The 17,022-nt window shown below is 34.3% G+C and overlaps 1 protein-coding gene and 1 non-coding gene across 2 annotated transcripts; both read left to right on the top strand.

The window, feature by feature from the left end:
• The first annotated feature begins 445 nt into the window (after window positions 1-445).
• LOC120074189 (nuclear transcription factor Y subunit A-7-like) lies at window positions 446-9,883 on the top strand. The gene is made up of 6 exons (XM_039027234.1): window positions 446-684; window positions 5,018-5,072; window positions 6,588-6,730; window positions 7,406-7,507; window positions 8,057-8,221; window positions 8,624-9,883. Exons 2-6 carry the CDS (start codon window positions 5,045-5,047, stop codon window positions 8,801-8,803), a joined length of 618 nt encoding a protein of 205 aa, XP_038883162.1. The 5' UTR covers window positions 446-684; window positions 5,018-5,044; the 3' UTR covers window positions 8,804-9,883.
• Window positions 3,901-4,003, top strand: LOC120074853. The gene has a single exon (XR_005481129.1). It is a non-coding gene; the product is annotated as a U6 spliceosomal RNA (small nuclear RNA).
• Window positions 9,884-17,022: the final 7,139 nt, after the last annotated feature.

Genomic DNA, 17,022 nt, shown 5'->3' with positions numbered 1-17,022 from the left:
AATCAAAATATTTACAAGTAATTACAAAATATCACAATCTATCTATGATAAATCGTCATGGTCCATAGTAGATAGATTATAATATTTTACTATCATTTATAAATATTTTTAATTGTTTCATTCGTTAAAATAAATTTTCAAAAAAAACAAAAAGAAAAACAAAAGTTTTTACTGAACTTTTGTTTTATTTGATGATTTTACTGGCCAAGAAGACATATCTCAACGGTGGGATCCACCAGCAGCCAGCAGGTGGTTCCCGCTCAACCAGCCATCGGTAGCCACCTTTCACCTCCGATCCCATCCGCCACTCACTTACTGGACCCCACTAAGTTCCTGGTCTTAATTGGCCACCTCATCATCTCGGTCAGCACATTTCTCTACCCGAACTGCCCGCCCCATTCTCATCGCCGCTCGGACACGCGGCAAAAAAGAAGAAAAGAAAAAGGGAGAGTTACAGAACGAAAACACAAATATGCTCTTATTGGATTCTGAGCTTCCTCTGTCCCCTCTTCTCAGACTAAGAAGAAATCAAGAAGGAGAAAGAAGAAAAGACGACGAATAAACTACAAGAAAGAAAGCGCGCGCACGCACGCACACTCCTCAGTTGCAGCAGAAGATAATAGGAATTTGGGGGTGATACTGATAATTTAACCGACCCCCTTTTCCGCAATTCCCACTCTCCAGGTGAACTTCGGATTTCCAAACCCTACTTTCCTCCCATCGCTTGTTTGTTCATGAATTTTGAAATCCTCGTACTTAATTTCATTTTTTTTTTGTCATATCTTTTCGAATTCTGAGGTTTTAGGTTTGATGGGGTTTCTTAATTAGCCTAACCCGATTTGGGTATTTGTATCTGGTCACGAGAATTGTTGTAGAACATTTCTATTAGATGAATTTTAGTGGGTTCTTATTTAAATTGGATGATAGTCTGTTTCGGTTGTGTCGATCGAATTGCTTGGATTTAGTTACCAGATTTTGATAGTACGGGCTGAAGTGACCGTTCTTCAGTCTAATGCTCATATCTGTATCCGGGTTTGTTGGGTAATCACCCACAAAGCAGAAGTTACTGGAGGACTGAGATGACTCTGTAATGTCTGGTAAAATGGGGACAAATTGAATTTAACATGTTATGTACGTCAATCTCATCCTACTGGTCTGCACTTACCTTGTCGACTTCTGAAAAGACTAAAGTTAATAAGTTTAGCTTGTGGACTAAATGCATGATTTTTGCCATTAGTTAGGTTGATCTCGGATTGGATAGATTACATATGCTCATATGCTCATATACTTTGCATCTAAATGCCATAAATTGCTAATCGTTCTTATTTGAAAAGGGAATATTCATATCCAGTTGGTTTTTGGCGTCTCTGGTCTTGCTGCCGTTTTGATACCATGGTGTCGTATGAAGATTACTGATTCTTGTCACCGTGCACACCTTTAGGGCTCCTCCTTTTCTCCTTTTTTTTTTTAAAAAAAATATATATATACACACACACGCACAACAAAATAATAAATTTAATTTATTATTTATTTATCTAAATTTTATTTTTAAATTTTTTAAAAAGTTAAAAATAAAAAAGAAAAAGAGATTAATTTTATCGCATAAATGAAATTATAAAAGAGTGGAGAGAAACTAGTTCTGAAGCTAACAAAAGGTTCTTCTATATGGTACAAGGATAACTTAAGTTGCAGGAGGTGAAGAAACGCAAATTTTACACCAGGTAAGGAAACAAGAGAATCCGAAAAGTTTTCTTTGTTGATAAAGCATCTATTGTTAAAGAAAAAGGTCCCCAAAGGATCTTCTTCTCTTTGTCAACGGGATGACATTCAAACTTGAAGTAGAGAAAGAAGTTGATGTTGAGAACGACGGTCAACTGCCAATTGAAAACGAGGAGTGTGGAAGACATGCCTTTGAGATTTGACTTCTTTCTTGACTTCATTATTGCATTTGGAGAACAAGCTTGGGGGCAGAGTTCAAGTTGGAAGCCTTCATTGAACATGAGCATTAATGCTTTCATGAGTAAGCTCCTGGAGGAGGAACTGAACTTTCTTGGGATATTTGGATTGTCATGTAGCTTTGTAAAGAAGGCCCTTAGTATTCTTTCAATCACCGGAAGTCAAAGAAAACTCTGATTTGTTAGCCATTCAAGTCGGTTTATCTAAAAGAGAGGTCAAGGAAAGTTAGGGAAAACAATGGAGAGAAGTCCATACAAGAACCTCCATGTTTGCAACAACAATCCAAATAAAACTCATATTTGCCTCATTTCAAAGAAGACTAGAATAGAAAAGTTAAATGATCCAAACCCATTAAGTGTAATTAGCTTTCTTTATAAGATAAGCGCCAAAGTTCTCAATGAGTGCCTAAAGAAGGTGGTGCCTATTCGCACTTCTCTTACATTTTGTGGAAGGAAGGAAGATTGTGGATGCCATTCTTACAGCTTATGAATTATGAAGAAATAGGAGAATGAAAAGCTTTGAAAAAGCTACGACAGGATGGCTTGGTCCTGTCTCAACTCAATTCTTGAGTTAAGTTGTTTGGACATTGGTAGTCTAGTAGATATAAGAACATCTCTTAACCGCAAATTTCTCTATTATTTTTAATGGAAAACTAAGAACCAGTCTTCGCTAGGAGAGGTTTTTGACAAGGCTCCTTTCCCTTACCATGTTTTTTGAGCAAAACCAAGCTTTTCATTAAGGAAAATGAGAAAATACCAAAGGATGCAAAAGAAGAACTCGTCGAAAGGAATCAACCGAAGCCTAAATTAAGAAAAGAAAAAAAAAGGGTTCCAATCCAAAGAGGCAGTGAAGATAATTAAATAAGTCCTTATAAAGACATGCCTAAAGTGAGGCATTAAAACATGGCACGAGACCAGATTTTTTTTCCCAAGGTCTCTCAACACTTAAAAATTATCTTCTCAGGTCAACAGGTCAAATTCCGTACAACACAGGCAGCATGACAAGGGACTTAATCCTTCACAAAAATGGAAGGTGAAGCAACGCCTTCCCCAACAAAAAGCAACAATTTTCTTTATGAACCAAACAAACATCAAAAGGCTCTAAAAAAAAGTCCTAGGTCAAATTAACATGCTTGGCAATGATATACTTCTTCCCCCTTTGTGCTTACGTTATCACATTTTTTAAATGAACCTAAGGATGGTTAGAACTTATGCAATAGTTTCTTACCGATTAGAGAGTTCCTCTTGGCTTGTAGGTTGTATCTTCTCTGGGTTTTTTTAATAATATCTTCCGTTTCTTATCACAAAAAGAAACCAAATAAAAAGATGGGCCTCTTGCCTTCTTTGCACTTGAAATACTCTGCTTTAGCCTTTATACAATTCTTTTCCATGTTGTTTCATTGTGGCTATTTTCTCAAATTTTATTTCTTTATTGAAGCCTAAACAGCTCGAGAATTTGGAAATTATTGCCCAGCATATCTTCATTTGCTTCACTGAATATCAAATATAAGGCGGTTAATGACAATTCAGTAGCTGCCCACACTAATCCTTCCAGAATACTACACTCCCTGGCCCAGCCTTAGTTAATAGCTTGCCGATCACATCTGCTAACCAGGATGAAGAGGAAGGGCCAGGGGGAAAGACCTTTTTAATCCCGTGGGTAAAATTAGTTTCTTGTTACGAGAAAACAGTTTGTAATGAAAGAAACAAACAATTTCTTTCTTTCTCTCTTCCTCTATTTATCTTTTATGTTTTTGTTTTTTTTAATAAGAAAAAGAGAATTTCATTGATGAAGGAAGTTCCCACCGTTGGTGGATTACAAAACCTTGTAATAAAGAGAAGATAGTGGCAAGATAATGTACCACAGACCTTGTGATCTAGGTGCCGGCAATAAACCTAAGCTAGTTCCAATGCTCTAGTCCCCCTCAAGTCATTATAGTCTGATGTCTCTCTGAAGGCATCTGATAAAATTTGAACTGTACTGAGTAGATTAGTTGGGCCCCTGGGCAATGATGACACACCCTAATCAAGTTAAGAAAAGGCTTTTGGGCTTTAATTGCTTGAATGATATTTTTGTTTCAGAAGTCCACCTTTTTTTTGGCTTTGTCATGAGTCACTCTACTTGGGATTAGGAGATTTCCACTTTTCACGATTACACATGATTGAATGTTCTATTGTGTTTTGGGGTTTCTTCTTCTATTAATATAACTTTTACGATTTACCGTCCTATCTTCTTTTAATGAATTTTTGTAAATTTTTTGTTCATTGTTTTGTTTCTTGTACGTGTACGGATGTATATAACCATGGGTTTTCATGTTGGTTAAAAGGACAAACTAGATGATGCCAAGGTCATGATTTTTTTAGATAAGAAGCAATTTTGTTGATGATATGAAATTACAGAAGTGGGGCTATTAAGGGAGTTAAAACCTCTCCAATTGGAAAAAGAGAGTTGTAGCTATAGTGATGAAAGGGTGGATAACGTTACTCCATGAAGCAACCAGAAAAACTATACCATAAAAAATTTGGAAATGAGAGCTCCTTATCTTGAATTCCTGCCAAACAGTCCAGCAGAAAGCTCTAATGAAGATCATCCGTATAAGCTTTTTCTCTCTTTTAAATCCCCCAGGTGTAAGAGAAAGGGAAAGATTAGGGTCATGAAATTAATAGCTAACTCAGAGTTCCGAGATATTTTTTTTCTTCTCTCACTTTTTTTTAATATGAAAATATTTTATGGTTAGATGGTTCACTTGTTAGATTAGTTAAGATTTGCATAAGTTGGCCTACACTCCCATTATTGGGAATGAAAATTCCTTTCACCAATAGTGAACTTACGAGTTTTTTAGAATATTAAACCTTGAAGGTTCTGAATTTCTTTTGGTTGTGGAGCCGTGCAATCATCCTGGCATTAGCTGGGGCTTTCTCTTGTGTATGCATCCTTTATTGGAGTTAGTTTCAAAATAAAACCACTATACCTTTGTCACATTGTTCCTTGCACCAATTCCATATCTATGTAAACCGTCCAAATGTCATTGAACTGACAGATCCCTTTTCTTTGATGTCAGGTTTCATTTGGTGTACACTACTACCCCATGACTTCTTCTGTCCACGATTATTCTGGTAACTAATCGGTCTCATGTTCCTATGTTATGGTGTTTAGTTTTATATCCTAGTTACGTTTGAGTGAGAGATGCTAGTTCTTTAAGTTCTCTAATCTTCTTTAGTTACTTCAATAATAAAGTGCTCTTTGCATCAGCTCAAAAGAGCATCTGTGCTGTAGTTTGCTTCTCGATCTTTTGGAAAGAGAAAATAATATGTTTGGCTTTCTTTCTTCCTGGATTTTCTACACTGAAGTAATGATTCCATCGGTTCATTTGGCTGATACTTCATGTGATTAGTTATTCATTTTGAATTATGTACCAAGTGTTATCTCTTTTAATAGCAAATAGAACTTTCGTGGAAAGATTAATAATACAAAAGAATGGGAGGGGAGATAGGTAATCTGCCTATTGGCAACTATTGAAGTGAATAGAGTAATTACAAACAGCTTTTGAGGGTACTCCAAAAGTAGGCAACAAATAAAATTAAGACCTGGAGTTCCACGTGGGTAAATTCTTGTACCTTTTTTTTTTTCCAACTCTCAACATTTCAAATTGTAGCAAAAAAAGGCATGATCCTCAAAATGCTATCCCTCTTGAAGAAAAAGGATGATTGCATGGCATCTAGATAAAGAACTCTTCAAATTTCTTGGGAGGACAATATAATGGTAAAGCAATTGAAAAGGCTCCACTAACCTTGAATCAAGATTCATGTGCTTGACATCTTCATTTGAACCCTTGCACATACTGCTTCACTTATTGAATGGAGAAGAATCAAATTCCTTTACTGAATGCTATCATTCGTGTTTACCATCGTAAAACAAAGACCACACTCCTTTTCAAAGTCTTGCACAATTTGAGGGATTAATCAGTAAGATCACAAAAAAATTCAAGAAGAAAAGTCACCTGATCTATCTATTTTCCACACTCGAGTTTCATTGGCTGAAGACAGTCAAACACCTTATAAGAAATGCATCAAGGCTGTTCACTCTAACATTTAAGTTTCTCTTCAAGTTCAACAGCTTGAAATATTCCTTTTCCGTCAGCTAGTGCATAAATTCTTGTAAAAGGATCAAGAGGCCTTCCCCAATCTTAGCATAGCTCTATTTGGAGTTGCATTTTGTAATTGAAACCCATGGACTTTCTTGGCTTTCTGTATTGTATCAAGGAGAAGTGGATCACCCAAAAGAAGACTTGCTATGTTTGCTTACATTAATGCTTTGCCATATAGCATCTTTTCTTCTTTTTTTTTCAGATCACAGTCCCTAAAGGATTTCTTTTGGGACATACCATGGGCTCCTTATGTGAGCGCCACTTTTCTATGTGATAATATTGTTTTTTTTACCCTCCATCTTTTAATGCTCCCCCCTTCCCCCCCTCCTCTAAATATACCTGATATTATTGGTTGCTTTTGATGGCCACTTCTGCGGCTGAATAGAGTTTACTGGGCTTGATCGATTACTTTGTGATATTACAATATTGTTTTTTTACTCCAACTGGGTTTAGATAAATTTTGGCTCTGAAACTGATTGTCCAGATAATGCTGAGGCTGATGAGCAGCAAAAGTACTCTGAATCTCAGAATCATTCTTCATCAGTCATAAATGGACTAAATCAACCCAGCATCGCGACCCCAAATCAGTATGTAACATCTACTCAAATTGGGGCAGGACATGCTATGGTACTATATTAAACTACTCTCTTTCTTTTCTTAATCTCTTTGTGAAACTTGGTTTTCAAATTCTCTGGTCAAGGGCTTTTATTTATTTATGGTTATGTACTATTTTCTGAAAAAGAAACAAGTAGGAAGAACAAAAGGAAGGAATAGAGAACCTTCAACCTACCATTATCAGCCAGGAATTTATTTTACCATTACCATATTATTAATTTTTTAATGGAACTGTCTGCTCTTTTGGTATCATGAACAATAGTCATGCATACAATATTAGTAACTATCACTATTATTAGTTATATAAGGATGGCTTGTTAATAGAAATTGTGTTTTGCTTTCAGTCCACCTGATTAACTTATAATCCGACCTTAAGTTTTAGCCACTTACCTCTGGACACAATGGCCTTTCATCTACCATATTTTGATATGTTTAGTTACAATGACCTTTCATTTTTGGTCTCCGTCCATGGGACAGGACTGATGAGATTGAGATATTGCCACGATAATGGTTTAGGTCAGTAGCTGATTTTAATTGGACATTTACAGTTATGATGGTGTTTGACTAAGTCATTGTTTCCTTTTTGTTAGAAAAAGAATCTAGTTTCTAGTTTTACTAATTTATTGGCACTGGCTTCTTTTAGAGCTTATTTGACTAATTTGGATTTCTGGGACTTCTCTGGTGAAGGCACCCGCTGCTTATCCATATCCAGATCCTTATTACAGAAGCATCTTTACTCCCTATGAGCCTCAACCATATCCTCCACAGCCCTATGGTGGGCAACCTATGGTAAGTAGTTTGTCCCTTTTTAATTATGTCAATAACTTTAGTCAACGTTTTCTATTGAGACATAAAGTAAATGGGTATGTTGACTAAATTGGCACTAGAGATAATTTTTTAGTGTCCAAGAGGTGCACACTAATTTATCCTTTATGTTCGGTGACTTCGTACTGGAAAACCTACTTCTTTGAGGAGAAAAACTAAAGGAAATTCACAATTTCAACTCTTAAGTTTACGGTAGACGAGTAAAAAACTGCACCCCCCCCCCCCCCCCCAACACACACACACACACACACAAAATCAAATGATAGAAGCAACATGCAGGTTGGAATGGTATAATTACTTCGTTTGAGCATGGAGGATTGGTTAACTCAGTATAGATACAACTATCCAAAGATCATGGCTTTCTTAAGCCATCAAAATGAACAGCATCACCATGAAAGGAAGCTTAATTTATCAGATTATCTTTTCAATATGATTTATGACTTAATGATTTTGATATGATGGTTTGCTTTACCTGTTCTAGTCGTTTGATTCCTAGTTTATTGCTCATTTTAGGTCCATCTTCAGTTAATGGGAATTCAGCAAGCTGGGGTTCCTTTGCCAACAGATGCAGTTGAGGAGCCTGTTTTTGTCAATGCTAAACAGTATCATGGCATTTTACGACGTCGACAGTCCCGTGCAAAAGCTGAATCAGAAAATAAAGCTCTAAAGTCTAGGAAGGTATGCAAGCACAAATATTATCTCGTTGTTAAATGCTGAGTGCATGATTGTGATAGGCCACCCACTGTATATACTTGCGGTTTTGATACAAGATTTCCTTTTCTTTCACGGTGCTTCATTCTCTATGGTAGCTGATATATAATTAAATCTACTTTCACCTATTAGCTTAATTTTTTGGGTCAATTAGTGATTTAAGATAGTTCAAGCCTTGATTGTTGATTCCTCTCCAATTAATATTCATTTCCATTTGTTGGGCATTCTCCATATTTCAAGCCCACAAGTGGGGGAGAGTATTAGATGATATGTAATTAAATCCACCTTTACCTATCAGCGTAAGCTTTTGGGTCAATTGGTGATTTAAGACTTTAGTTTTTAACCGCTTAGCTTCAATATGTTGTGCAGCCATACTTGCATGAATCTCGACATCTGCATGCATTGAGGAGAGCTAGAGGTTGTGGTGGGCGGTTTCTCAAATCAAATAAAAATGAGAATCATCAAAATGAAGTGGCATCAGGTGATAAATCACAGCCAAATATAAATCTGAATTCTGATAGAAGTGATCTTGCTTCTTCAGAGAACTGATGTCTGAGGCATTGTTGGGTGAATGGTGAACAGCGCATTTCAACAATTGTAAGGAAATTGAGGTCCCAATGCCAGCTTCAGTTGCCTTAGTATTACTTCATCCTTGGTCTATACTAGCAGCATTATAGCATATAGGTTTTGGTAGCATGTTACTTAGGGAGGGTCCAAAATGTAGCAGGCAAAAGTATGCAAGTTTTAATAACATCGTAAATACTGAAGTGAGTTAGCTGATTGTTCTGTTTGAGTGGCGGTTGCATTAGGTTTGCAAATATTAGATTCACTGTTTTGTAGTGTTAGTTGCTATTTACGTTGCTCCCCACCTCAAAAATAAGTTCAGTGGTTGAATTGAAATGATGGAACTCGTATTGTAACATATTGGTCCTTGCAGTACTTTCTTATTTTCTTTTATTTTCTTTTCTGGGTTTTTAAATGGCTTTGTGTACTATCTTTTGCTGAGAAAAAGGTAAACACTTTTCCTTGGCCATTTTAGTTTGTGATGATCCCCAAGACCATATTAGCTGAAAAAGACAACAAATTTGTGTTTAAAAGTAGTCGTCCACTTAAAGTCCCTGGTTTTTAGGCCTAATATTTGAATTAGCTTGAACGGATTGGCACAGTGCATATTAAAGCTGATGAAGCTGAAACTATTATGGGAAGTTTTGTAATGGAAGGAGATGAAGTCGACAAGAGGTCAGGTCTGGGTTCCTATTGAATGTACGAAAGGAGTATACATTCGTAGTGTTTGGTCTTGTTGTAGGAAGTAAAGGAGTGTAGGCAAGTTGATACAGCATCTCCATAGTTTGATATCAGTCTTCAAAATTGCAGCAGAAAATAATAGAATCAATCTTCTATGGCTGGATATTTTGAACTTGTAAATAACGAGACAATGTAGTGCAACTGTTCTCATAACTTCCCCAACATCTTTTGTTTATTAAACGCTGCAGGAAAAAACCTGAACATCTTTTGGTAATGGTGTGCTGACATTTTTTTTTCCATGTTTTGCTTTATTTTTCGTCTTGTATTGTATTGTATCCTATGTCAATAACTTCTATAATTCAGTTAAGTTGCTCCTACCATGTATCGTTCACTTGGGCTACACATCTTTAAGAGAACACAACTTGCAAAATCCCCATTCTTTGATTACATCAGACTTGTTATAATTTCCATCAAATACTCAATGTATTGTATTTATGGTTGATTATTGGATCAAGTAGTATTTTTGCTATGTTAGGCTCTGATATTGAGCTGTCTGAATTAGGAACTCTCAAATGAGAAGAAATCTAAGTATATATCTTATATATTACGAGATGTATCCATTGGCCCAACTCATTTGGTTGGGTTCCACGTTTTCTGATCAACATCCACTATCACATGTTTTACTAACAGGATCTCAGTGTTGACAGTTATCTCATATTTGCTTGTTCCTGCATTGCAGTAGCAGAAGAAGAAATGAGGTAAAATGGTAAAGATTTTGAATTTCTGTTGATATTAACCTCTTGTTGAACTTTCTTTTGTCGTTTTTAGAGTTTTTTTTTCACGATATGTGTTAACCAAGTAAGTCTTTGCAGTATAATTCTCAAAAGGGGAGGAAAAAGTCAGAATCTTTCATTTTATCCTGGCCATATTCATACTGGTTTCTGAAAAATAAAAAATAGAAATGAAAGTATATACATGTGGCTTCACGTGTACAAAGCAAAACCACATTTCACAGGCTTTACTATTGAAATCTGGGCCACTTTTCTTCCAAGAGTGTTAGATGGTGTCCTATACAGATTCCGTCGAGTCCCTATCAAAGGGCCATTCCTTGGAAATCAAACATTTTCTTTTGCTCATGGTCCTCTCCTGGTCAAGCCACTCTAATAATGTCTTTTCAAATTTCCACTACCTTTGTAATTTGGATCCTCCTCCATGTAGCTTTGAGTAGAATAAATTCCTTTTTGTCCTTTTAGTGGGTTTCATTTCATCTACCTTCAGGATTTACTTTATAGGTAGGTTTGTAAATTTGAACTTCCAATCTCGTAAGATAGAGTATATGTTAAATATTGCTAAATTATGCTTATTTTGACATTGTGACTACTCTTTTTCCTTTCCTTTTTTTTTTTTTTTTTTTTCTTTTTGTTAATTTACGTGATAATTATAATAATTACACCATAAGAAAACACTTGACTGTTCATTTATTATATTTTCTTCAAGCTTCTGTGTCATGTTACGTATAATAATGAAATAATGGAGTATCTGGAGAGATCAAATTATAAAGTGTCATTAAGATTACTATGTTCAAATTTAGTAGGATAACACTTTTGTTTAAGAATGATAACTTAGAATTGCTTACCCATAAAGTATGAGATATTAGTGATCAATTAACGGGTGAACAATCTCGATATTTTGAATCTTTCAATAATTTATAACTATTATGAGTTGGTCTAGTAGTTAGGGAGCATACCTTGATAAAGTGTTAAAAGGTCACAAGCTCAAATCATGGTGATCACCTATCAAGGATTTAATAGTGACGTCTAAATGTTGTATGACTAGACAGATCATCTTGTGAGATTATTCGAGATACATGTAAGTTATACTCCGGATACCCACATATATGAAAATCTACCAAGGGTTTTTGAGATTTCTGTAGAAGTTCAGCCAAATGAAGCTCAATTTAAATAAATTAAAATCAAATTAAGAAATGAGTGGCCAATTTCGTACAATTATTCTTTCACATTTGGAAGATACCATGAGTATTGGTATGGACCTTTCCCAACTCTCATTAGGACATCTAAAATTTGAATCTTTATAATAATGCATGTGAATCTTCATGGATCAGCCAAATGTAATTTCATGCAGTAGTGGCCACAAAATCTCTCCTTTCATTTCCCACTTAACCCTTTTTAAAAAAATTTTTTAAATCAGATATCAACTGCTCATAATTAATATATTTAAAATAAATACAAACTGTTAATACTTTAGCAGTACCCCAAATCATAATTGGGATGTATTATATATTTGTGATACCAAAGTCATAATTAGTAGCAAAGATACAACAACAGTTTTTGGCATTTTGCTTCACATGAGTATTCCCCTAAAGTTGGGATTTTTCCTCTCTATATTATCCCTTTACACCTCTTATCATGCATACATGGAAGAGAGAGAAAGAGTTGTAAAATGCAAGCAAAGGCACCAAATTGAGGAGAGAGAAGGTGGGTATGTGGGGTAGAAAATTTTGTTTTTTGTTTTTTTTGTTTTTTTTAATTTTATTTTTTTTGAATGAATCCCTGCTACTTTTGGTGCATGACAGAATGTGTCATCTTCTTCTCCACCAAAAGACAACTTTTGGGACCCTCAAAGATGGGGCTGGGAAAATGATTTTTGATATAACTTAGATCAAAGCACTAAGCATGGTCGAGAGATCAATTTTGAAATTGTTAAAATTACATTGGTTAGATATTTAGATTCAACATCATTTCAAAACCAACATTATGACATCAAAATTGATTTTTAATCATTTACGATACCAAAATTCGGATAAGGGAAATGCACATGATCTTTACGTGATAGTTGACACGGGCAATAAATTTGTATGAAAGGAAAAAGAAAGTGACCTGCAAAATCGAAAACTTACACAACGACATATGGTGTTTGTTACATAAACTCCAATGCTTAAGTAAGATAATGAAAGGATGTGGACAAGTTACCTCTTATGGAGTTATAATGATGTCTCTATAGAGAGTTTGACCTAGGTATTCTCTTGTTTCCATTTCGAAATCTTATTATTTAATAACTTGATCGGATATATCTTAGGTGAGATCTTTATGCTCTGGGAAATGCTTGTGCAAAAGTTGGGGTCCTCGGCGGAGGCCGAGGGGGAGTTGGGCCCGAAGGTCTAACCCCTCTCCCTTGACCCGTCATGATCTTATCTTGATCTCAGTCTGGTTTTCTTTTTTCTTTATTTATTAGATTTATTTTTTTGTCCAGAATTATCCATAACATAAAAATATTTTCCATAACTTGACAAAAATAGTTTTAACCTATTTCAAAATTACATATATATACATTTTTCTTGCCTTGAAATCACACCACTCACATAGCTAAACTTACATGATACATCTACATTCATATTGAAATTACAATATATATATGAGTAAATATTGGATCACAGCCCTACTTCAAAAGTGGTGGGCTCTTGATGTCTCCAATAGGGCAATAACCAACCCTCTCTCAAACCTTTTTCTTTCCACTCTCATCTCTTCCAAAAGTAAAAGTTATATTAAAGTTAAAATGGAGAAAAACAGAAGGGTTTTGAATTTTGATGATCAATGATATATATAACCAAGGAGACAAGAAAACAGCAAGTGAGTCTGTGTAAGCCATTGACTCCTCTCCCTCAATTCCCATCATAACTCCATATATATATATAGTTATTTATTTTATATAGGAAAAAAAAAGGAAGAAAAAAAGAGAGAGAGTGTGTGAGTGAGGATGAGGGAAAAAGAAAGCAGTGAGTATGTTTTCAAGCTTTGGATGCTTTAAAGATATCAAAACCTTTGTACTAAAATGTCAACCCACCTCTAGTGAAATCTGAAAGTCAATTACATTTTTTTTTCCCCTTTTCCTCCTCTCTCTTGGATTCTTATGAGTAAAGGGATGGAGGTGGGAAACACTCTCATTTGTAATAAAAAAACAAAGTGTGGTTGGTGCTGGTAGGTCTTAACCATGCATGAATAAGTAAGATCAAATTTACATATTCAAGACATTGACATTTTAAACCTGAAAAATGTAATTATTAAGATCATGCATAAAGTTTATAGCTGTTTTTAAATAAAGTAAAATGAGTCAATTTGTTTACTTAATATAGCAAAATGTCATTGTCTATTGGTGATAGACCGCTATAAACTTCTAACACTGATAGACAGCGACATTTTGCTATACTTGAAAATAATTAAGCAATTTTACTATTTAAAACAATTATCTTAGAGTTTAAAAATTATGCATTAGTATCAGTTTGATTAAACAACGGTGTGACAAAGTGGATTTAAGGAAGTAAATAAAATTAGATTTTCGCTAAAATTGAGATGAGACAAACATAGGTTTGAGTAAGGATGGTGGACAAAGCGAAAGCGAGAATGTCGGCTTGAGTAACGCAAACACTGGATTCTTCCTTGCCTCTCTTTGAAAATGCTCTTGAATAAAGAGCGGTTATGCCATCAACAGCTGAAATCGGCCTTTTTGTCCAAAAGTCTATTGAGGATAGGTATTGTTTTGTTCTTAGCTTGGCATGCTTGGAACAAGCGAAGACGGATAGAATAAACGGACTCTTTGAGGGCTACTTAAGACACTTTAGTGGAAACTTGTAGGACTCGTGGACTAAGCCCTATGTTAGTCTCCCAGGGGAAAAAAAAAGAATTGACTAATCACTGAAAAGCCCAAGACCCACGACCCATCAACAAAGAGTAACGCATGTTGCTCTCAGCCTGTCAATAACAACAAAACGAAACTTCATACCGAAGGACTATTACCTTATTCATAGAACGAAATATAGATATTGGTACAACAGGGGGCTCGAGAGACCATATAGAATTTCTCCCTTTCTTTGTTGCATCTGATATTACTGCCCCGTGGATCCTATTCCAAGTATCGAGCCCAAGAAATTTCAAGGCCTTCCACTAAGAATGGTGGATGAAGGTCAAATGAGAGAATTTCCCCTTGTACCTTTGAAGGACCCATTGAGTTTCTAGAAAGACTACCTATTTGTTCGCTCACCAGGTTCGACACTTCACTTAATAAAGGACATGGGCTCACCAACTTAAACGACTGAATAATTAAATAAGTTATCTTTTCTCCCACCCTTAGAAGAATAAAGAATAGGCATTCCACTGTCAATACAATTTTCTGAAAGATAAATATCTACTTACTTTCTTTGGAATCTGATGCTATACCGCTCAATATCGTAGGGGATCCACCCTATTACATACGTGGAATCCTTCATTTTGATCTTATATCATGATACAAGTACGCAATTTTTATTGTACCGGCCAAAAACCTGACTAATTGATCTTTACGGTGCTTCTTCTATCAATTAGATCCTTTGTCCATAGAATAAAGTATATAAGCGTACCTATTTCTTCATATTTCTACTTCTATGAAATTTCTTTCTTTGCTACAACTGATACAAATCGCTAGTTTGAACAATACATATGTAGAAAGCTTTTTTTTAGTATTTATTAGCGAGTTTGCTCCTTTCTTTTTCTTTCTATGGTGGAGATGGGATAGCCACACGTAATGACATGTCACAACTATATTATTAAAAGCTTGTTGTAAGAATGGATTTCGTTCTAGTGCCCAAAAATAATATTCTAAAGCTTTTGTATGTTCTTCATTCCTTCTAATCTTAATTTCATGATATTAGATACTAAATTAAGATTGACAACTCAATTTCTATTTATATCATAAAATTTTTATTTCCTAAGTGTTTACAAAATTTATTTTTAAGAGTTGTTGTAAATAAACAATTAAGTTATATGAACATATAAAATCAACAATGCATTAGTGTTATTTTAGGTTAACTCATGAAGCAACTCAATTTAAGATATTTTCATTTATTTAAATTCAACCAAAGGCCAACCTTATTAATTAGATTGAATTTGTTTTAACACCCTTTATATTTGATATCTTAAAACCAAACCCACCCACTTGTAAAAAGGTCATTTTTGAGAAGTTTGAAAACTCCAAAATATAGATTAATCACAAGCATGACTTTTTAGGGAAATTTGATTTCTTTAGGATAGAAAATGGTGTTTCAATTAGCAATTGGGAGTTGGGAAAATGGCTATCCTATCTTGAAATTTAATATTTTTTTTTTCAAAAACCAAAAGTTGGATTGGCCATTGTTTATATATCCAGCTGCTTTAAGCCTTTTGCCAGTTAATTAACTATTAAAAAAAAAAAGGTGCACCCATTAATGTCTGTCACATCTAGAAAATTACTGATAATATATATACATGGGTGAAACTTATGAAAGCTTCAAGCTATTGACACCAAAAAAATTTAATTAAAATCATGTGCCCCACAAGGAAATGTAAAACATTATTGATATCCCCAAACTCTCATAACAAGTGTGTCAATCATTACCCATTAACACTAATATTTTCCAGCTTGAAGACACTTTTTAACACCTAATTTCATTTGGGTAATTTTCATCATATATATATATATATTGTATAAATTTAATTCCTTTAAGATTATAATGTATAAAAAACAGTAACGTTAGATAATCATTTTGTTTTTGTTTTTTAAAGTTAAGCTTATGAATATTATTTCTACATCTGAATTTCTTCCTCTATTACCTACTTTTCATCAATTATTTAAAATTCAAGTCAGATTTTGAGAATTAGAAAACATAGTTTTCAAAAAGTTGTTTTTGTTTTTAAAATTTAGCTAAAAATTCAACCATTGTACTAAAAAAATGCAAATTATTATAAGAAATGTGAATAAAATATGTTCGATTTAAAAAAATATATAAAATCAAATGATTACTAAAATGAAGTTAATATTCCATTTCAAATATATATGTTCATAGCTATTTAATGTGAGCAGTTGGATATTGAAGACAAGTAATAATGAACAAAAGATAAAAAAGGTAAATAAATGTCATGGCTCTAATGGGCTCTCCTAAGACTATTTGTATGTGTGAAATCTAGCCCCTATTTTTGGTTAGTGAGAGATTTAATTTAGATTCTCTCGTCACTGTAATAAACTCTCTTGATAAGACTATGGAGAATCTTTTTATTTAATTTTTTTTTATTGGATGGAAAACAAAACTCTATAATAATTATTATAATAATTTTTATCAAATTTAAAATCACTTTGAAATACCTGTATAAACAATTCGGATTAATTTAATATTTAATAACTTTCATAATTGATTTTAAACGGTTAAAATTCATGTTTTAGGATGATTTTCAAAATGACGAAAATGATTTTAATCCTTTTATAATCACATCCTAACACATTCTAAGATTTTATTGAAGATTTGATTTGGTTAATATAAATTTTAATGCAAGTAAGACAATAATTTAGTGAATGAATCATTTAGAATAGGGATGTACATAGTCCGGGTTGAAAGATTTTTGTGGACCAACCCAAAAATTCGGGTTGGCTAATAATGAACCCTACTAGTTTTTGGAGGGTCAACCCGACCCAACCCAACCCAAAATTTTTGGTTGAGTCGG

Source organism: Benincasa hispida, chromosome 3, assembly GCF_009727055.1.
Source record: "Benincasa hispida cultivar B227 chromosome 3, ASM972705v1, whole genome shotgun sequence".
NCBI classification, from domain to species: Eukaryota; Viridiplantae; Streptophyta; class Magnoliopsida; order Cucurbitales; family Cucurbitaceae; genus Benincasa; species Benincasa hispida.
This window is presented reverse-complemented; position numbering and strand designations above follow the sequence as displayed.